This window comes from Centroberyx affinis, unplaced genomic scaffold, assembly GCF_046629955.1.
Source record: "Centroberyx affinis isolate AG114_WGS23_722 - 3 ecotype Tasmania unplaced genomic scaffold, CSIRO-AGI_Caff_v1 ptg001044l_1, whole genome shotgun sequence".
Classification (NCBI taxonomy): Eukaryota; Metazoa; Chordata; class Actinopteri; order Beryciformes; family Berycidae; genus Centroberyx; species Centroberyx affinis.
This window is the reverse complement of record NW_027279599.1, coordinates 48,667-71,377: the sequence shown is the minus strand read 5'-3', so window position 1 is coordinate 71,377 and position 22,711 is coordinate 48,667. Positions and strand designations below refer to the sequence as shown.

Below are 22,711 nucleotides of genomic sequence, written 5' to 3'. Positions count from 1 at the left end.
TGCCTCTAGTAGTGATTAAAGGATTTTTTTTCGCTGAAGACACAATACACTGTTATCTGGGCATGGGTATGAATATGCATGTCTGAATATGCATTGCAACGCTGCGTGAATCAGAAACCTACAGCCCTCCTATTTTAATATTTAAGATAAGGTTAGATTAGATAAAGTCTGTGCTACTCTGCTCCCAGAGAGAGGTGCAGACAGAGTAAGAGAAACATATCTTCCTGCAGTCCCAACTAGTTCTGATAACCTTTCTCCAAATGAAAGACTAGGCTACAATATATTCTATGGGGAAATAAAGCATGTCACTGTTTCAGACAAACGGGAAATAGAAAAAAAGAGAGATGCAGATCGTCTGTCTATTGATTGATATAAACGATATTGAACCATTTGTTGTTGGTAATGTCACCTTGTCATGGTTGCTAACTGAATCTGTTCACAATCTGTCATTTGTTGATTTGCCTTGGCAAGAAGTAGGCTACTAGATTTTGCTAAGATAATTAGATGAAATATTTATGATAGGCAACCTGTGGTCATACTGGGGCAATGCAGTATCAGCGATAGGATACAGCAAAGAAAAATAGACTAGAAATAAGAATATGGCAAATGGGCTACTTAAATAATGCAAACACTAGAAGATGTTATAAGTAGTTATAAGTGAAATATGTTCAACATGAAAATATATATATAAATACTAAATTTAGACATTCATAATATTCCCTAAAACAGGATGGAGCCAAATGTCAAATATAATATTTGACAGGTCAGGACAACAACTCTTGTGCTCAGTAATATCTGCAGTTATTATCACTATAATAAAAGTGGGCTCATTTGGATGTTAAAGCGCAAACATTAGTCAGTAAGTCATTAGCCTATTCATCGTCATCAAGTTTTGTCGCTAGATAAATTCAAAAATAAGAACCGTGGTTCTGTGTTTGTCAGCTTTCTGAAAGATTTTCCTGTTGCCAAATATTGTTTGTGTTGTCTAAAGCCATTTTGACACTTAGGAGTGAGTTTCGTGAATTTCTTTACATGTATACAATGCAAATGCTGTATTTTAACAAGTTAATGTATTCATAAAACCTACAGTGCTATTACTAATGAAAACTAAAGATTATCACCACATAAAGAGAAAACATATCCTCAAAGAGAAATCCCCAAGTCAAAAAAACACAACAACACAGCAATTTCCTTATTTGTTCAAATTTATTAGATATTCTGTTATGTTCCATTGTCTAGACCTTCTGTCACAGTTTGAAAGCTGTGAAAAAAAACTAATTGTATTACATTCACTACTAATTCCCCTGAATTTCACCTTATCAGAAAAGAGAAAATTGAATGCATTGTGAATCTTTGTCTTTCAAAAAACAAAACAAAAAAAACAAAAACAGAAAAAAAAAATAAAAGAAAAAGAAACAGTAGATTTTGCAAGTGCTTATTCATGATTACAAGAAAGATACAGTATTTTGGACTCAGTCTGTTCCCTATGCTTCTATCCCTCCCCTCACAGTCTTACCCTGGCTGGCATCACTGGTAATGCTACAAAAGTGTACATCACACAGTCTATTCTAGTCTACAGGGCAAATTCCCCTCATGATCAAACTCAGTCAGAACTTTTCACTCCTCAGAAGTGAACTGAGGTCAAGCTGAATCTAGTTTGATTTTGAGGAGAACCCTCCCTTAAAAAAAAAATTCCCTTCTTGTCTGATGCAGTTCAAGAGCTTCTCAAAAGCACTGATGCACTGATCAAACGTAAATGGATAATATCTAGACAAAAGAAAGGAAAATGCAAAGAAAAAAAAAATGCTGAGCATGCAGATCAAAATCTAGAGTTGTTACCATGGAGAAAAAAAACATTTTTTCAATCATGTTTTGTAAATTCATTCATCCGCATGTATCAATGATGTCATGGGTACATGTCATGCTTGTACAGGTGTAAAATATGTCAGCAACTTCCTGCATAGTTTGACACATGCATCTCCTCGTAAGTAAACCTGTACATTCATTGGCATGGATGAGGTACAGTTAAAACCATGGCATGTGAGACAACACATGAATAGCATGCTCCACCTTTCACACTGTATTCAATAGCACACTGTCCACAGAGCTGACATTACCTGCTCTGAGAATACAATTTACTGAAGTTACTGTTACCAGTACAGTATTGACAATGATAGACCAGACAATGCTTAGTAGCTGTGAATATTCAATTCAAGTTGCTATTTGTAAAGTTTGCCTATTTGTATAATGGGCTTATTGAAATGTACACGTCCAGCCCTCTCTTTAAGCCTGTCCAACAAGGACTACACATGGATAGGTTACAATGAAAACAAGATTTCTGGAGACACTGGCTGTCATAGATGTCTGAATAAACCTCTTAAATCACTGCTGTAATACTAATGTAATACTTATGTAATCATGATCATATAAAACATCACAAAATACACCTAGAGCCCAACAGGATCTGCATTAAACTCAAACTAAAACAAAAAAGACAGAACTAAGCTCTTGCTCTGATGAGAAGCTACAACCTGAAGTCAGTGAAACCGAACCATAGGCAGCCAGAAGGTGGTGGAGCAGGACGGGGCGGGATAAAGACGCCACCTGCTTGCAGGTCAAGGCGTATACTATTCTACCCTACACCAACCTAGACTATAAGGGTAAAACTTGATGACTTTTGTCAAAGCAATTTCATCCTTAACTATAAATAGTCAAGAAATGTTCAGACTGACCTCATACTCTCTTGTAGTTAAGGTAGATGAAATGCTTAAAATCACTATACATGGTACAACCAAACCAAAAAAAAACAAAAAAACAAACAAAAAACAAAGAACAAAAAACAGAACAGAACAGAAACTAAATACCCAGAATGCTTGTCAATCCACAACTGCAACAAACATTGCAGATCTGCCTGGACCCATATGCTCAGTCAGTTGAGAGAGAGAGAGGGGGAAAGGTAGTGCAAGAGAGATCGAAACACAGCTACCTCGATTCATGCAAATGCACAAATTCTCCTCACCTCTGTTTCAGTAAAGTAAAAGCTTTCTGGAGGCTTCGGGCCCACCGAGCCCTGTATTAAAGCCCTAGCCAGGGGGAGGGGACATGCAGCAACAGCATGAGGTGAGTTCAACATGCTGATCATGGAGTGAAAGCACAGCTGTGTGCTAAAACCACTCAGAAGCAGCAATCTTGGTAGTTTTAGCTGAAAATTATCCATCTCACTCCTCAGAGTGAGAGTCCTTAAAGAGTAAAGGCAGGTGATAACACAAACAAGCACACAGATGCACACACTAACACGCAGATGCAGAGATGTATCGCACAGACTCTCTGACCCATACTCCAAATTTCCTAGAGGGAACTAACCCTCTCGCTAATGAACACAGACAATCCACTCGAGCAAAGCTGCACTGCAGCGACTGTACACTCGTGCAATACCAGTTAGTGAGGAGCTGCTGCTGTCCACATGAACTTGCGGAGGGGAAGTGTCAGTGTGCACGTGTAAATGTGGGACATATGGGCATGGGCATGTGTGGGAAAAGAGTAGCAAAGAATTATCTATCATGCATAAGCATTATATATTTCCTTGGAACCATAATAAACAGGCATGGATTAGCCTCAAAATCAAAACTGTAAAGAAAGAGAAAGAAAAGAAAAGAAAACAAAAAGAACATCATCATTCCCAACCAACTGCCAGACAGAGGGGACAGTGAGACAAGGGGATTGAGATCTATACAAATTTTTACTAGGACAAGAATATAGACAATATTGAGGGGAGAGAGAGACAAGGATAAAAGTAACTAGAGACAGACAGTTATAATACAAGGGGGGAAAGGTGGGGAGGAAAAAAATGGTCCAATACCTGCTTAAGAGATCTCATACCAATTTTTGTGGGAACCTTTATATCAGGAACTAAAACAACATTCTAATCAATTCAAAAGGCTTGACTTTCTGAGTCACGGTTTACACATCTGGATAAAAACAAAGCCCATTTTGATAATCGACTAACAATTACATATCAGGCAATTTACGTTCTGTGCAAAGAGTTTTTTTTCTTTTTATATGTATGCAAAACCGTTTTGTTTTTTTTTCTGAGTGAATGGGTGGCTTGTGATTGGGAAAGGATCTGTACAGTACTGTTAACCAATCTTGTCAAACCCCCCAATGAATCATGTGAGACAGGAGGAGAAGAGCAGACGTCAGGGCCACTTCCTCATCATGGTGGACGTGTCTCTGATGACATCATCATGACAGGGTTTGGTTGATTTGCCTCATTGCTCATGAGCAGCACTGGTGCCTCGAATCGGACCTGTTTTACGCAGCTGAGAGATGCAGGGGGAGAGAAAGAGGAGAAAAGCGTGATTAACAAGAGTATGTGGAGGGAGGGGGGGTGATAAACCCAATACAACAGATGGGCTTTGTGTTCAGTTTGGTAATAAAGACTGAAGAGATGCAGAAATAAGCGGTGCTTTGTGTCACAGCACCAACTCATGCAGTCATAAGCGGTGCACGTCCAGAAAAAGTAGCCAACTTCCACCATTAATGAAAGCGAAAAACTTTCAACGAGCTGAGGTTATTGGCCTCATCCCCAACATCTCAAAACATCCAAAACATCAGCCGCAGGAAAACAAAATAAAAGCACTGAGTGAAGCATTCAAGAAGGAGCTGTGCAAAAGTTAACATCAAAAAGGCAGATTCGTGAAAACCATGCGGTCATATTGAAGGAGAAATGATTCAAACGGAGAGCACAGGACATGAGAAGAAAACAGAGGGGAGTTATAATGGGAAGAAGGCAAAATGCTGAGAACATGGCGAGCACAAAGGAATAGAAAACTAGACAAACTGGACAGTTCCTAAAATTGACAAAATTGAAAAAGTTGGACGGCAGTCAGACAACGATAAACACGATGAGTGGTAAGTGAGCGAAGAAAAGAGGTGCGTTAAGAAAAGTGCGGAGAATGAATCCATGCAACGCCACCACCTCTCCCGTTTTGGACTTACTCAGCCTGCCTCTAGCGTTTGACCTACAGGGGCGGGGCCTACTCTTCTGTTGCAGAGGTGCCTCGCACATCTCCCTTCTGACGCATCTAATGTGAAATTCAGGAGTAAAGGGTTAAATTAAGTCGGTTAAGTATCTCGTGCCCCCTCCAGCAGCCTGGTCAACACAGAAATGAGCATGACGATCATTACTGCCATCATCATTCATAACAGAAAAAGTACATTTCATGCATAAACTCCCTTGCTTTTTTGCAGATCTGTAAAAAGGTAGGAAAGACATTACTGTTGAAAAGCTGCTTTTCTTACATCTACCTTGCACTTCAGTCAGCAGCCCTAGGAGAAGACGGCACAGTCTGTATCTTAGGAAGGATGGGTCTGCATGTGGTTAGTTAATTACCTCCTCAAGCTCTTTCTGAGTCTCCTCCTCCATTCGCCTGATGTCCTCCATGGTCAAACCCACCCAGTTGTCAATCCAGCAGAAGAGCTGGCGGTGGAAGTTGGTGAAAATACGTCTTTCTTGCTGTGGAAGCAAGGAGAGGAGTTAAAGCCAATTATAGATTCAAGAGCATCCTGTTTGAAATGAAGACAGTGATTATTCTCAGACAGAACTAGGGATGCACGTTACAGTCTGTAAAATCTCCCTATGCTCTTGCCCGTCTCATTTCTTTCCTACCTACGGAACTATGCTTTGCTCCGTTTAATTTTGCCTCTCTCAGACAAGTGCAGGAACTTTCAGTAACAGTGAAGTACGTCTCATAGTACTGGCTCCCTCTGGTGCACAAAATAAAAAACAACACATCATACATTTGATGATGGCAGGCTGAAAATCATGGTAAAGTTCCTCTACGCAAAATAAAGATAATTTGTATAATTCAACAGGGTTTATCGACTTGATATACAATGAAGAACAATCTCTTGTCAATTATTCATTAACATCCATGTAAATTATATAAAATAAACTATAGATACCTCTGCTATAATCTGAAGTGTATATACAGTATATATATTGTGCTTTACCCTGTGGATGAAATTTTCCACTTTGCTCTGCAGACCCCACCATTTGAACTTGACAGTGACCAGTTTGTATGCGCACATATAAGGACAATCCGCCTTCAACTCATTCTGCAAGGAGGGAAAAAAAAAACAGTTTTGAGGGGAATACAACAATTGCTCATTAGGTACAGTCATGACAACTCTATGGATACTAAGAGATAATACATCTCATTAAAACTGCGCAACAGTGCATCTGCTCATATGCTAATACCTTCCATTCAGGGCCCAGAGGTCCTCTGTCCGTCTTGGTAGAGTGAAAAAGAGTAGGATCTTCCTCTGCCTTGTAGTCCTGAAAGGAAAGAAAGGAAAGGGCAGAAACTTAGGACCCTGCAAGAAACAGACTACACTGGAGTTGTCAGCGGTCCACACACCGTGAGTGCACAAGTAAATGTATTATATGCATTATATTATGTATTAATATATGCAAACTAGATGTTAATCCTCTGCTCTCCCATAGCTCCCTTGTGCTTATCATGCCAAAAATCATTATTTTCATTGCTAATGATGAACTGATACCCTGCAACGTTCTGAATGCAACTTCATTATAAGATCAGCAACAAGCTGGAAGCCATTCAGCTTCCACTCAAACCTAAGCCTGGCAATTTTTCCACATACAAATCTGTGTTGTTAATTAATTCTGGTCTGCTATGCTGCAGCTGAAATCAGTGAGAAAACACAGAGCAAACTATTGCACCCTGCGTGCTAAACTGACACACACACCTCACCCCCCTCCAACACACTGACACACAGACAAACTGCCCATTGTTCCCCAGCACCTAGCAAACCAGCTATCTAGATGGCTAAAAAAGGAAGGCTAATGCTGGCGGCAGACAATATGATATACAGTATGTGCTCATCATTCCTCATCTGTGTCTTTACTGTTAAAAAATACATTAATGAATCACATCAGTTAATCAAATCAAAGGTTATGTTTCTATAGGTTTCACTAACTCATACAACCTAATACAAACTCATCTTTCCAGATATGGATAATCAATCACTCATTTAACCAAGCCTATCACATATCACATACACAACATAACCTATACATGAAGAACATCCATGTATTTGTGTTTCCTGGCTCTACCTTGCCTCCTCTGACCTAGACCAGGACCGACCGATTAAAATCATCCATAAAGTATTCCTTTAGTTCAACTCAAACTACATGACAGTGATTGATCGAGCCCGCTACCAAATGCACACACGCACCAAGCGTAGACAGGTCAGTTCAATTTGTGTCCTGGCATGTACCTCAATGCACCCAATGCCGGATTTTAAAGCTGGCTTCAGTAAAATAACCGGCCCGCTCTGACTGCTAAATCGAACGTACCTAAATACAATTCTCTGCGGACAGCGCTCACAATGGAGTGTGGATGGTGAGAGATTTTGAACAATGTAAAACTTGACTTATATACATTTCCTCATCAAAATAATGGGGGCTAATCTCAAAACATTCAGGTCTTAAAACAGGGAAACACAGTGGAAACGTGCAGAGTGTCAATCTGTTGGAGGAGTGAGTGTTTGCTCCTTTAATCCCAGACACAGTGAAACAGTTCTGCCTTCAGCTGCCCATGTGCTGAGAAGGTTCAGATGCACACATCTTAACAAATGGTCTGCATAATGAAGACCAACAAACCATCACAAAGGTCCCACAGGATGTACTTTCATCTAAAAAGAAATCTGCCATGACAGCAAACAATACCATAGTCATGTGTCATATTTAGGCCTTTGAGGCAGGCCATAATAGTTATAAAGGACCTGTATAAAAATAGAACAAGAAGTTGTGTCGCTTCAAGGTTATTCATTTTTCTTGATTGAATGCCACAAACAACCACTGCTACATTGCGGCTGCTAGGCAGGCTGTACATCAGTTGGCTATATGGTATATGTAAGAAGTTAAACATGATCAAAATTCATTATTTTGGTTGCACAGCCATTGATTTGCCATGTTCTCTAAGGCCTTATGTAAAGACTATACGATAATAGGCTATATGAGAGATTTAAAAACAGGGTCAAAGATCATCATTTTGTTTTGTTCAATTAAATGTTATATAAATAAATGCCCGGCAGCAGTCAGTTTGAGCCCAGTTAGTCCATGTGGCCCTCATGGAGACTGAGTTTGACCATTTAGCCAGACTCCACACTTTACCAAGTGTTTTGAGTCCTGTCCTGGAACACACTGAGGAATCAGCAATCACTAGATTGTATTTTAGGTACTACAGTGCCATTCACTGCCCCACACCCATTGTTCAGTCAGGAAATACAACTCTCTTAGACAAAGATAAAACCCAGACAGATTTTGACACTCATCACATCCACAGCACTCATCTTCAGACAATATTTCTCAACTACCGGGCCCTGAGCCCAGGGCTCACTGTGCTGTTTTAATCCATCAGATCTGTTGTGAAAGACTGGTGAATACCTGGAGCAGATGGACCTTCAGATTAAGCCCTGGCCTCAACACTGATCCACTTAAGTCATTATTGTACAGGAGCTGGTATTAAGAAACGCTGTAGCCGTAGGACAACTGCACCCCACCTGGATGAGAATGGCTTAATGTCTCCTTTTAGATTTTAAACCCAAGGTAACATGTTAGTTTAAGTATTATTGACTGAGACATGTCCCCATTGTACTTAAAAGGGGGGTTTTGAAAGAAGCCTGAGAGTTTTATTTAAGAAATGCCTCATTAAGAACAAAGTAAGTCATCAGATTTTATAATCCAATGCTCTGTGACAGCATACCTTTCCCATCTCAATCTTCTACAGTTTGACATTAAATCAAAGGTTCAGAGAGCATTAACGGCTTGTTTTTCTAGCTTAGTACATGTGGTCTAAATCATAGTGAGCAGCACCATGACTTACTAAGAGCTTAAGGTTTGGTGTGGCCTACTGCCATATAAACTCTAACAGCATAACAACATTAAGAGCGGTTTTGGACAAGTACATCAAAACTATTACGATATTGTGTTTTATAGCTGCCATTTAACAATATTCAACTACTTCATATAGTGATGGAAATTATTGAGAATTTCCATGATGGGCATTCATCTATGCTATAAACTAAATACCAATGCAGGTCAGATCTAAATCTGTTAAAAGAAGAAAATGTCCGTGACTCATAAAATTTCATTTGTTTCAAAACATGTTTTTCTAAAATATTTTGACTGGCATATTACAGAAGATAATGTGATGGCTTAAAACAAGAAGCTCATTATTTATGATCGATTTGAATTTGAATGCCCTACAGTTATGATGATTTACTGTTTGTGCACTTATCAGCTGAGTGTGATTTTGTGGGTCTTAAAAGTAGCAAAGGAGACAAGCATATTTCAAAAGGGTTACCCACAACAGCAGCAGAAATAATAATGGCAGCAAATAAGGCCTCTTACTCAAATGTAGCTAATATACCCATAGTCAAAGATTCCTACCATTATGATCAGCTAACTTTCACTAGAGATCAAGTATTTGCCCGACTTACCTAGTTATTGTGGGGGATTTGTGCTAAATGAACATGCTCAAAGATTGCAGCTCTGGAATGGTTAGCCATTCATGCAGCTTGCTGGTTTAGATGTGCAAACCACAACGCGAATGAGAGAAGACTCGTCTTATTAAGTTAAATCTTTCTGTAAGATCGTCTGAACCTTGGTTCCTGATGTGAAACACTTCACTCGATAGCCAATGCCAGGCTAGATAACTACCTCTGATATAGTGACTTCTCTCGCAATACTAAAAAGGCAAACCTCAATGGTAACTCTAAACAAGTGCAATTCCAAAACATTTACTCTGTTCATTTCATAGCTCATCTGGGGACACATTCTATGAAGAAAAACTGGTCCTCATTTTCACACATACTTCCAGTCCAGATTCAAGCTTTTTAATGCGATTTAAGTATCTCATACTGTGCGATCAGGCTCTATGGATGCTGACCATGATAACCATGGATAGATAAAGTGTATCCATGACTAGCCAGCCTCCTCTGAGACCTCAAATCAACATGTAGGACCAGGCCTCTTCCTCAGGGTGGAGACATCCTACTGTAGATCAGAGGTATCAGTTACCAACACCAGCTACTGGACAGCTGCTGATCAGGCTGTGTGCACTCCGTTCACATCCTTATCCTCAACACAACTAATCCAGCCACTCAATGTTTTAACACTTACTTTATTGGTTTGAAAAGGCTCTCATATGTCATACGTTATATTTTTGCATTGCAACAAAAGCCTACATAGCTCACAAGTCTGGACCACATTTACACATCATAAAGCAGATATTTTAGCATAAAAACTCACGGCAGTGGCCACTTCTTCTTTGCTTGCAATATCTATGGGAACCACCTCCACAGTATTCCACGTAGGACCATCCAGGTCATGCACCTGACAGAGAGAAAGGGAAGCAATTAAACCATGGAAACGTTGTGATGGATAAGATCATGTGGCCTCAGCACACATGCAACAAGAAACACTTTTTGATCAAAAGTGGCCTTGATCAAAACTGCAGCGTAAATCTGATGGGAGGATTAAATGTAGCTGTGTTGTAATATGTACATTTCTCTTGCATATGCACCAACTTACTCAGTCTTTAGGGCACCTTAGGGGGTCAGCAGGGGTCAGTACTATCTACTCAACATTAACATGTCCCCACCCAAGGGATGCACCGATCCAATATCCAGTATCCAAGCCAATCCTGGTGAATTTTGAGGTATCGCATCGGCTACAGGTTGTTCGACCAACTTCCGATCCATTTATAAATTTATTTATTTAATCCCCACCCCTATCCCCGATCCATTTCTACAAACAAGCGTCATCCACCACGTACAGCAGTGCAGCACTCAGCAGCTGGCAGCAGTCTTGAATTTTTTTTTTAACTGAGAGCAAAAGCAGTCAAATAGCTAATTGTACTGTTTGCAATGCAAGTATCTGGAGGAGTGACAGCAGCAGAGCTACTTACAATACTACTAATTTAATCAGGCACTTGAAGAAACAGCATTCAAAGGAAGTCTGTGTTCAGGCAGCAAACACTAGAGGAAGAGCTGAAAGAACTACACATGATAAATTACCCTATGTAATCACAAAAAACATAAAACCAAAAAAAGAGAATTATTGAATATATTGCACTGGATGACCAGCAACTCTTTTTTTGTTTAATGGAGCATCTGCAGCGACGCAGACACTGCCGTCCCGCTACTGTACAATAAGGTATGTGAACACCTCTTGGACCGATTCAAAGATGTTTCACGACAGACGTTTGGAGTTCAGACGTCTGCCCCTTGTCACTGCTGAGTTTAACCGGGGATAGGATTGATGTGAGCTTTACTTTACAAAGTGCAGTGTTGAAAAATTAACACATTCATTAATTACAAAAATACTGGATTGGTACAGGGTATCGGCAGATACTCAAAAATTAAAAACCTGGACTGGTCTGTGGATCGGGACATCCCTACCATACGGTTCCTTCCAGTCACTTACATTTTCTACTGTTCCCATGTCAGGTTTGTGCCACGTCTCGATCTTTATCATGAAGTCATCCTTCATGTACTCATTCTGAAAAGACAGGAGAGAACACATAGGGTTTCCTACAGGGAAAATTCAATTTTTGGGCTAGTTGACAGAATTACTTTTTATGAGAAAGATCTTGGCCTATTTCAGGGTATTAATCACAATTCAAATGCCACTCTCAACCAAAAGAGTGCAACTGATCTCAGCCAACAGAAACCCAGTACAGAGAATAGCATGAATGGAGGGTTCTGAGAGGTGTACTTAAACCCCACAGCTAATCCAATTAACCAATTAGATGTTTAGATTGAAACAACACTGGTGATGGTGCTCTGCTCTGTTCTGGTCTATTTTAAGCCCTAGCAAGAGTGGGTAGCTTGCAAATAAGGTACAGCAACATCAAGCTGAGATAACACTTACCGAAAGAGAAATGGTAGTATCAAATATGTTTCACACATCAGCAAAAGTATGCTACATAGACAAAATGTGTGTGTGTGTGTGTGTGTGTGTGTGTGTGCACTAAAAGCAGTCACAATCTTCTGTGCTTGTTATAGCGTTTTACAAACAACTCACCGTCACAACTGCAGTGGATGGAGCAAAGAGGAAACAAAAGAAAAATGTGCATCAGTACCAACAGAACAAAATTATGTTTATCATCTTTGCTTTGGAAAATTGAACAGTTTCACGTTACTGACAAAACTACTCAACTGTATAATATCTACAAAAAGTAAACTTAAAGTGAATGTCATGTTGCAATTACATGCGACTATAGCTGGGCTATATCAACTGAATACATCAGCAATATGAGAGGAACTTTCATGCTGATCATATAAGAGCTGCCTAGTTAAGTGGATCACACAAGCAGAGTGTACTGAAGTGGTGCTTTGAGTTTTGATTTACTAGAGTATGAATGGTATGGTGGTTCAGCTGCAACTTACTGGTGCGACAGTATGGGTAGGCGTTCCAAGCCTTTTCATGGAAAACTAATGCTCCTTCTGGTGCGATCATCTTCACGAAACCTGGGACTTTACTACAGTGGAAGAAAAATAACAATCAGGCCCACACTAGAGCAATAAAAACATTTAGAGTAGAGGTTTGGAGCAGAGACTTTTTGTCTGGCACAAAGTGAACAAAAAATGATTTGTTTAGCCGTGTGTATGGAGGCCTGATCATCTCGGGATACAGGAGCATGATGAGGGAACAGTGTTTGCACCATAGAGTGCACCTGGTTCTATAAAACGGCTTCATATTCCTTGGCTGATATCGGACCATGCAGAGCAATCATCAGACCTAATGAAATAGCTTCCCACACTATTACAGATCCAGCACCATGTTTAACAGCTGGCAACAGACATTGTGGTTTGAAGGCCTCCTTTAGCTCAGACATAAATTCATCCAGATGTGGGGTGAAAGGCGACTCATCAGACCATAATACTTCTTTCATTGCCAGGGTTTGGGGTTTTGTGCTCCTTACCCCAGGTTGTGCATCATTGTGTGTTGGCCTTGGTTGTCTTAATGGCAGCCCTGCCATAAATAGCAGCTTTGTGAAGCTCACAACATACAGTGTTTGGACTGTGTCACACAGTTGTCAGTTCAATTCTGTGGTAAATTTTGAGGCCAGTTTTATAGTGTTAACAACTCTATCCCTCAACTCTGTCCCTCTATCCCCATCAGTGACCTTTGACTTGCTACCACTGTTCCTCTTTGGTGATGCATGTGATGTGTTTGTGTGTGGCATGTTACCATGATATTCCAGACTGTTCCCCTTACCACATTAAATAGTTGGGGTAAATGATGCACCTGCAATTTGGGCAGCGACTATTTGGCCTCTTTGGAGCTCTGTCTTTGGCTCATGTTTTGAAAACTCACACATAAAAGTGGTGATTGTCAGACCTCTTTTAAAGCTGTTACACACAAATGTACAACGCTTTAAAAAGCCAAGCTTATTTTGTGTTCACATGAGAGAGCATTGCATGTCAGTGGTATCCTGTATTTTGAAGACCTACCTCTTTAGATGGTAGATTTTATGTGTGTATTGTCCCTTCTCCCCTTCATTCTCGTAGGGTTCATTTGTCAGCACCTCAATGCCTTCTCCTCCTCCTGTCTCATTCTTGCTGGCCTCAGCCACAGAGTACAGCTGCCCTACTTGATACTGAGAGTGACAGGAAGAAAAAAAGACATACAGACAGAATATATGACCATAATTACAGTGACCCCGCACTAAACAGTTTGCAGAGTGGCTATTTCAATTTAAGTAGTTTGGCAAGGATAACAGATTGAGATGGAGAGCCACCAAATATTAAACCAACAGAAAGGATAATTGCTGGTTCCATTCTGTAATTATTTGAATCACCGATCAGGGATTTTCAACAATTTTGATAAAGTCCAGGCCAAAGAGAAGAAATGACAGTATGTATGCAATGTTTTGTTGGTTCATTCAGTGCATTGCTTGGGTTGTTTTTAGCCAAACTACAGCAAAGTGGAAAGAGTTTATGACCGTAGCTTGGTATGTATTGTAATCACTTAGCCAGTAGCGATCGTCATTAACGATATTCTTTTCCGTTTTTTTCTCCAGTCAGTCAGTCAGTCAGTAACGAACCGCTATGTTGTCTTAAGTGCAAAACAGCACCCCTGTCGCCTAAGGCATACATATTGCTGACAGGGGAGTTCTTCTGTCCTGTCAATATTTTTCCCTAGACACTTGACGCAGATTTTCAGCCTTGAAATCTCACTAACTAGAGAAACACCTTCCGGCTGCCCCAGAGCGGAAGTATGTCCGACGCATCGCAGAGAATTACGTTGTCAAATGAAAAGTCCCCCGGAATACTACAGGGCCGTTCAATGACAAGGTGTAGCATTATAATGTTCCCATCATGAAAGCAACACAACAATATTTTACAGGTGCAAATAAAAACTTTACAAAATGTAGTCTACAGTTGCGTAAATAGTCTACACTTTGACAAAAGTCAGACTTAAAATGAGTGTGATCTCTACTAAGATGACACTGAAGCTGTAGTTTTGATGGACCGATACAGTCCCAGTCCAGTTCTTCTCTCTGCAGCCACCACTACCAGCCTGTCACATCAATACCAGAGCTGTCCAACAAAGGCTCTTTTGTCTTACTATGAGCCCCAACGCAAGCACTGAGCAGAGGTGAACAGAAATGGTTCCACTTTATGTATAGGAGATAAGAAATAGATATATAGGCATTAATTTAAGTCCTGGGCTTCAAAACAGTTAGTTCAAACACAGCTGTGATGTGTATTGATATGGCATCATCTACATCTAATGGATTAAAATAATCAGCTCTTCAATGGTCAAAAGTCTTTTCAAATAATAATGATAAGGAAGATAGGAAGTAGTGATACTCACCTCTTCCACAGAGACCGGCAAGACTACACGGCTGTAAGAAAGAGAGAGCAAGGAGGAGAGGAGAGAGAGAAGAAAGTTAAATTCACTAAACTATTGAAAGCACATAACATATCCACTCGTGCCAATACAGGGATTTAAGCGGAGTGATTCAAGGCTGTCAGGTATCGAGGACTCAGTGGTCACATTCAAAAAGCTGGGTTTTGACACAAGTTTCACTGAAACATACTCCCGATGATGTGCAGATATGTGTCTATCTTTAAATTAATATTACTGTGAATAGTTAAATGCCCAAACAATTGCCATTTGGTCATTGCAGATTTTGCAGAATTGCAGAATTTTAAAACCAACAGATTGATTTTAAAAAATTTACACACCTTCAACCAGAGAACAGGAACTAATCACTGAAATCACCTGGTGTAGTGCTTGGTTGGACCGAAAACCTGCATGATCTCGGCAGTCCATCGCACATGACTGGAGACCACTGTTCTAGCAGGACATTTTATATTTTAGTGTCATTTGTGCAATGGTGTGGCCTAGCTCAAACCCTGCACAGTTTCACAGTCTGCAAAGCTGTTTGTTTAGATTTTTTAGCCCCATGGAGCATAATTACCTGGGGATATCCAGTAGTTTGTAATAATTGCAAAGTTCATCAATAATTTTACTTCATACAAAACTGCCAATTCCATTTCAATGCAAAGACTGGTTTCATTGTTGAACAAGAAAACTTGTGTTTTGGATTGACTGACAATCAATGAAAAATGGTTGCCAATCACACAGTAGTTGCATGTCATACTGTTTTAATCTAATTTACTAGAGATTTTTTCGCTGTGCAAAATTGTATTTTTTCCCATGGCGATATCGGTATGGCACCAACATTGCATCAAAACACATCTGATTCTAGTTATGCTATGCTTTCCAACCATGAGTAAGTGCTGGGTATGAGATGTTAACACCCATCTCCTTCTACCCATAAAACTACATGTTTTGGGGTTGTTTAGTTCAGACTACCTTCTCACTCCTAATGAACCACAGTTCATGAACACACACGTTTCTCCAAGAGTGCTCTCCCAAAGTAGCACAAAGATAGTTGCATCATATCCTTTGTAAAAAAAGGAAAGCGAAGGATTATTAAATGAGACCACTTGACTCAAGTGATTAACTTAACAGGAGACAAACCTAAGACAAAAACAAGTTTTCAGCCCTATGGGCTTGAATCCCTAACTACTGCAATGAAGTGACCAGATGCCAAGAAAACCACCCAATCCACTTACCACCAACACATCAAATAAATCCAGATGCATGAGACCAGAATAAGCTTTAACCACCAACAGGGCATTCGCAAAACTAGTTTCTTTACCAGACTTTAATAGAGGACATAAGAACATACTAGAGTAAAGGACATGTTATAAAACAGACCCCTACCCTGAGAGAGCTTTTACAACAGTTTAGAAACACAACTTGAGGTATTATGCTAACAGAAGGATGGGCAACATGACCTGAAATCCATATAACAATATTGTCACAGCTACCTCAATAACAATAAATGAAATGATAATTTAACATTTACAAGTACTGCATTCTCTGTTAGCGTCATGGCCATTAGTGCCATTGGCAAAACTTTATTAATTCCATGCCTGTTACGCAAAATTGTTGAATAAAGAGAAAGAGTGCCGTTTCCTTAGCATTGCACATAATAATAATAATAATGTTACGCAAAAAACTGCTTTGCTAACTCAATCTAGTTGTGTTGCACCGCAGTTGTAAATCCTTGCAAGTCTGTAACACTGGGAAAGCAAGCATCACTCAATATGAGGTGAGAGAGAGCCGTTTAACTGACTAATCGACTGACTGACCTCCTGCTGAACACTCTTGTGCTGTGAGAAAAATAACCTGCCTCCTTACATAAGTTTATTCCAGCTCCATTATTATTAGTATAGCGAAGTGGTCTGTTTGCAGGCAGTTCATGCCTCACTCCCTAGAGGGATACATACATCCCACCTGTGCACTGGCCACCAATCACCCACTGCCAAGTTAGTAAAGCCTGGGCAATCTCATTTATGCAGCCCAGCAATCCAGGGCAAGAAAACTACAGGCTATCAGACAGGCAAAGAGGCATACAAGTAGCTAGAGAAGACACATTGGGCTAACACGGTTTGAGCCAGGAGGATCTTGGAGGTCATAAACCTGGCCCCCTCTAGAGGTCAACAGGAAATGATCTGGAGACTGCATCACACACACATGAATATGTTGTCTAGTGAGATACTGTATTGCCACTTGTAATTAATGAATTAAGAAATTAGGTGAGGAATATGCTGTCGTTGGATCTGAGAGAAAACAGTGCATTGGTTCTGGCCAGGGTTGAGTAATTTCCCTTGACTTTGAATTCAATACTAATAACTAAATAAATTTTTGATTCCTTGTGTAAACGCAAGCATTTGAACATATTTGCTTTTGCAAATGAATGCATGTCAACAACATTTTCCTTGGAAAATATACATTTTTATGCTCTTACGATGAATCTAAATCAAAAAGGAAGAACCAGCCTCCACCCCACTCCCAGGACCCTGCCTCCCTCCTTACAGTGCTGCATACACACCCCCTCACCTAGCAAATCAAATGTAGCCTAATCAATTCTTAAACGGTTCAACACTAATGCGATAACTTCTAACAACAAGTCAGTTAGCAGTATATTTCCACAGGACATGCAGAAAGTACTCATGGCCATGTAGCATGACTTCTATAATAACATTACTAGACACATGGTGCAAAGTGCAACTCAGCTAAAGTGAAACCTGGAAATAGCTGGGCATCTGCATGGGTTACACTCTAGGGCTTGTGAGCTTGAGATCATTATCATCAAGGCTAATAATTTTGCTATCAAAACAGTACATAGCCCCTTTCACACAGGCAGCCTGTTCTGTAAATCTAACGGCACGCCGTCATGTGTGAAAAGGAGCCGGTGTCGAAATGCCAGAAAATCTAGTAAAGTTCAGTATCGACCGTATGTGTGACAGACAAACCACTTCATACATTAGTATGGTTAGCTCTGTACATAATCGAAACATGTTACAAACCAACTAGCCTTTGCCTTCATCGGGCTCAGCCCTGCACAACTGAGGTATGAGGTATTATATTTAGGTAGTAGGGATAGACTAGTTCCCCCAACAGCAATAGTCTAGACAGCAAATGTTGGGTAACGTAATTTGCGCTTACCCATCTAGGAGAAAAAGTTGCACCAAGTGATACCTTTAAAGGTCTGCCCAACTAACATCTGAAGCAAGGTTGTAGTAACATGGTAGTGGCTATCGGGTATAGTCAAGGACCTCACAAAAAGATTTGATTTCAATACTATGAGTCACAATACGATATGATTCGACACTTTACACAGGATCAATACTATACTATACAATACTATATACTATGTACATGTGACTGAAATTTGCAGTGAATTGATATAAACTGTCAAGTATCTTTTTAGTATTGTGATGCACAGTATGATTATGTGCATTACTGATATAGATTGATATGGACCAAATTTAGCCAAATTCTGAATGTACTATTTCCATTCCTTCCCCTTCTGTGTACTTCAGAGCACTGAAATAACTTACATATACATAAAAATTGCAAGACTCTTTGTTCTGTAGTGAGGTGAACTGGAGGTAAAATGTAAACAAATATATAAATAGTAGTAAGTGGGCACAGTTCCATCAGATTTCACTTCCGGGTTGTGTCTAGTCAGGTGCCTAAATTCAAAGCATAAGATGACATTACTTCAACTAAGTTCATTTCACTCCTTTTTGTTTTTGAATACAAAATCAAAGTAAAAAATGTACCAAAGCAGAGATTATTGTTTGGAGTGGGTTGTGAATCTGGCATGTAGCTAATGGCCATGCACATTAGGGCTGCAACAATTAGTCGAAATAATTGACAAAATCAATTAAGCAACATTAAAAATATTTTGACTATGACTTTCAAAACAAAGTCTGTAAATATTTCAAATTTAAAGCCTACAATAAAGCAGAGTGTGACCTCTATATATATGTGCCGATAGTCCTGGCTAGTTATAGCAAAGTAACTACTAACCTTAGAGGATAACGATAACTGACGGCTCTCATCTCCACACAAAATGTTTTTCATGAGACTTAGCCAGATATCCATAATCTGTCATTTTCTTTGCCATTAAATGATTAGTTATGTTCAGAGTATTTTATCATTTTGAATTTTGCACAAACAAACAATGATAAATAAGAAGACCAAAGTTAAAGTAGTTATTATTGTGCTCTCTTACCCCTACCTGTGCACACAGAGAATCCATGGCATTTGCAGGTATGACATTATTGAATAAAAATCATTAATGAATTTCTATATTATGAACACATAAGACTATTATTCTACCATAACATAAAATGTGGACATTTTAATGCAGTTTCCTTTCTTCCTAGTAACAAAGGTTGTATGGATGACTTTTTCCTTTGTTTTAAGTCTTCAAACAGACAGCATCCTCCACCTGCTCCTCAAAGAGATGAGGACGTCATAAAGCTTTGAATTTTGAGCTGCATATTTTTTCCTTTTTGTTATAACTAATGGAACTACGAAAATAATCATTTGATTAATTGATTAATCAAAAAGAATAGCCACAAGATCAATCAATTACCAAAATAATCATCAATTGCAGCGCTAATGCACTTAAATGTGCAGCATGATGTTGCTGTGTCAATCATAAGCAAAGCTGAATACTACAACACTGATAGCGATTGGCTGTGAGATAAGAGACAATAAGAGGGATTACAATTATTCATCTTAAAGTTAAAGTACTGTAAGTTGGCACCAAAGATCATAACATTTTGTACACACCTAAACAGATGCGAATTTCAATACCCATCCCTAAAACCGGCAATGTTTATTGTAAACTGTAGTGAAGTCTCTGCTGCCTGTGATTTTGAAGGGGGTCAATTGAACACACAGACAAAATTCCAGAGAGACATTTTATATTTAAGGGGGACATTGGAAAAATTGCTTGGCCTAGATCAAACCCTGGGCTAGAGCAGAGTAGACCCATCAAGCAGATTACTTTGAGTTAGAGTGGAGGTCTGGTGGAAATTCCCCGGGAGATACTTCAGGCACCTTTGCCTTTCCGCCCCATACAGACTCCCAGTTCTCTCACACGTAAATACACACAAGCCACACAGGCCAAGACAAGCTCAAGAAATGGGAAACAAAATCCTGTCTAAACAACAGAGGAGGCCTCACTGATAACACACCCACACTGGTAACCATGGTGGTGTGACAGACAAAAATATCATTTACTTTTACACAGGTGCAGTCAGTGAACTGGAGTGGTCCATGGTGTGATGCAAAAAGGCACAGTCCATACAGATAGCATGAGAATGGATTTCTCTTGCCATGAGCTTCTCAAGATACAGGCCTCCACATTTATGCCTAAGTCCAGGCCATTCTCTGGGTCAGGAGGACAAGTAACATGTTTTTGACATACATTTTTCTCATCTCAGTACAAACAGAAACATTTTCAAATACGGCTTACTCTTAATATGAGCAAATGACATTTGCAAACGGCATTGATGAAGTTGAAGATTGTAAAGACATGATTTGATTTGCTTACTGCTTATATTGTGGTAAAATATCTAATATACTGCTCCCCAGTGTGACACTTGACTTAAGAGATCAGACAGCAGCCAAATTATACTGGATGGCAATGGATAGATATCTGGGTATAGCCTATTCACTGAGCTCTATTTACACACACACAGGCCTATTGCAGCTAGCTTCAAGCACAAATCTGTCAGGGATTTTTTTTTAAAGAAGAATGCATGGTGTGCAGGGCATCTGATTTTTCCTCTCTACTGTTTTGTAGAAGTGATGATTGGAGATATTTTTATTTGTAATACCACATCTGTCTGTCCATGTTGCGGTGCCAGTTATGGCTCTTGTGCAGGTTGCAGTGCTGACAACTGTCATAGTAACACTAAATGAAAACATTAATATTACACTCTATTTCAGACGGAAATCTGGCTACACCCTACTTTCGTTTTAATATCACACGGTGGTGGTGGTGTCCCTGCTGTGGTGGAGCACCACTACTGAATGAAAACAGAGGAAACACTCGGGAATGAAAGGTCTGGTTGAGTGGGGTAACGTTAGGCTACATATTCAAATGCTACAACAGGTACCGTTGTCTGGAACGAATGTACACACTAAAAGCTAGCTTTGTTGACAAAAAGTAGACACGGAGCTTGCATGATGACCACCACAACGCAGTCGTAATACACTGGGTTTGTGTGGAATAGTTGGATGACGCTAGCTAATTAGCTTAACGTGGCAGCAATACGATAATGTTAGTGTTAGCCGCCCAGCTAAAGGGCTAACTATCTCATGCTAGCGATGACAAAGTTAGCGTTAACAGTTAAGTTAACAAGTCTTTCCATAGCCGCAAGCTATCTTAAACTGTACAGCTAACGTGTGGGTAGTATTACTCAATGTTGCTGAATATATATATTTTTAACTTTGTTGAACAACTTTGCTGAACAACCAAATCAAGGCGAAAAATATATCTAGCTTACATCGGGAAAACAACTGTAGCAGTTCGTGGTGTAACGTTAGATTACACATGAACTCAGACGTTGTCAGACAATGGTAATGCTACTAGCTAGCCAGTTGCTACAGCTAGCAAGCTAACGGTAAATCCGACGGAGATGGAACCTTAATCTGTCACTCACGGGACGGGAAAGCTTACGGTACTGTGTAAAATATCATAGGCTGCTATCAAGCTAACTAGGTAACTCCTTAGTGGTAATGTATTAAACCACCAAAGTCACGCTAACTAACGTAATATGTAGATTCTGAGGGTAACCAGTGCAGCATTTTTACATGACTCAATTTCATTAAAAAGCTAATTAAACCCCCTCCCGCAACAACTAACCAACGTTAGCTAACGTTAGCTCGCACTAGCAACGCCTAAAAAAGACCGGTGTCTGTGTCCCGTTACCCATGTCCTGATCCACCCAGCTCAAAGCTAGCTTTACAGAGGCTACAGAACTGTCAGACCCCGCGAACGACAGTAAGAGACGGAAAGACACGTTTGCCCCACATTAATGATCTCTCCGGTGGATAAAAAATGTCACTGTAAATGCGTCGTAAGGCATTTTTTTTAATACTTCATACTCACTATTCCTTGATGAGCACCATCTTCGTCTCCCGGGCTGCGGCTGCGCAGGGGAGTCAACGTCAGGCAGAATTATCAACAAGTTAGTTCCGCCCTCCGGAATCATTTGATTGGCTGAGAACTCCCTCCCATTGTCCACTACAGTATCCTTCCTCACCACGCACTGTACGTTAACCCTGTTTTCTCATAATTATCTGTTTTCTCTCTGTAACACCAAAATTCCACCAGATTTGTTGAGTCAGGTCAATAAAGACATCTCCGTTACCAATAGAACTATAGTAACACTGTACATTTTATAAAGATACTATACAAATATCACAGCAAACTGGAAGTCCCTAAAGCAATATTATACTCAGTGATGTAGTGGTAACTACACCTCTGATTATAGTGATACCATAGGTGGTAAAAAAAAACAACAACCTTAAAATGATATAAGGAATATTATGGGAACACGGCAGTGATTTTTCGTTAGGGTTGAAATAAACATAACTACTTCTTTGTCAGATATAAACATAAGACTTCATGTTTATTATACTGTAGTGCGGAGAATGTGTGCGAATATTTTAACTTCAATATTGATAGGTATCAAAGTAAGACAAGGAAGGAAACATTTTATTCAG

General features: G+C 39.7%; 1 protein-coding gene across 1 annotated transcript; it reads right to left on the bottom strand.

Moving 5' to 3' along the window:
* Positions 1-1,193: 1,193 nt before the first annotated feature.
* Positions 1,194-22,124, bottom strand: LOC139647074 (phosphatidylinositol transfer protein beta isoform-like). The gene is made up of 11 exons (XM_071522899.1): positions 22,095-22,124; positions 14,912-14,942; positions 13,546-13,691; positions 12,478-12,569; positions 12,113-12,120; positions 11,513-11,587; positions 10,337-10,420; positions 6,260-6,337; positions 6,013-6,117; positions 5,393-5,515; positions 1,194-4,319 (listed from the first exon to the last, which is right to left on the bottom strand). The coding sequence occupies exons 1-11, from the start codon at positions 22,112-22,114 to the stop codon at positions 4,269-4,271; spliced, it is 813 nt and encodes a 270-aa protein (XP_071379000.1). The 5' UTR covers positions 22,115-22,124; the 3' UTR covers positions 1,194-4,268.
* Positions 22,125-22,711: the final 587 nt, after the last annotated feature.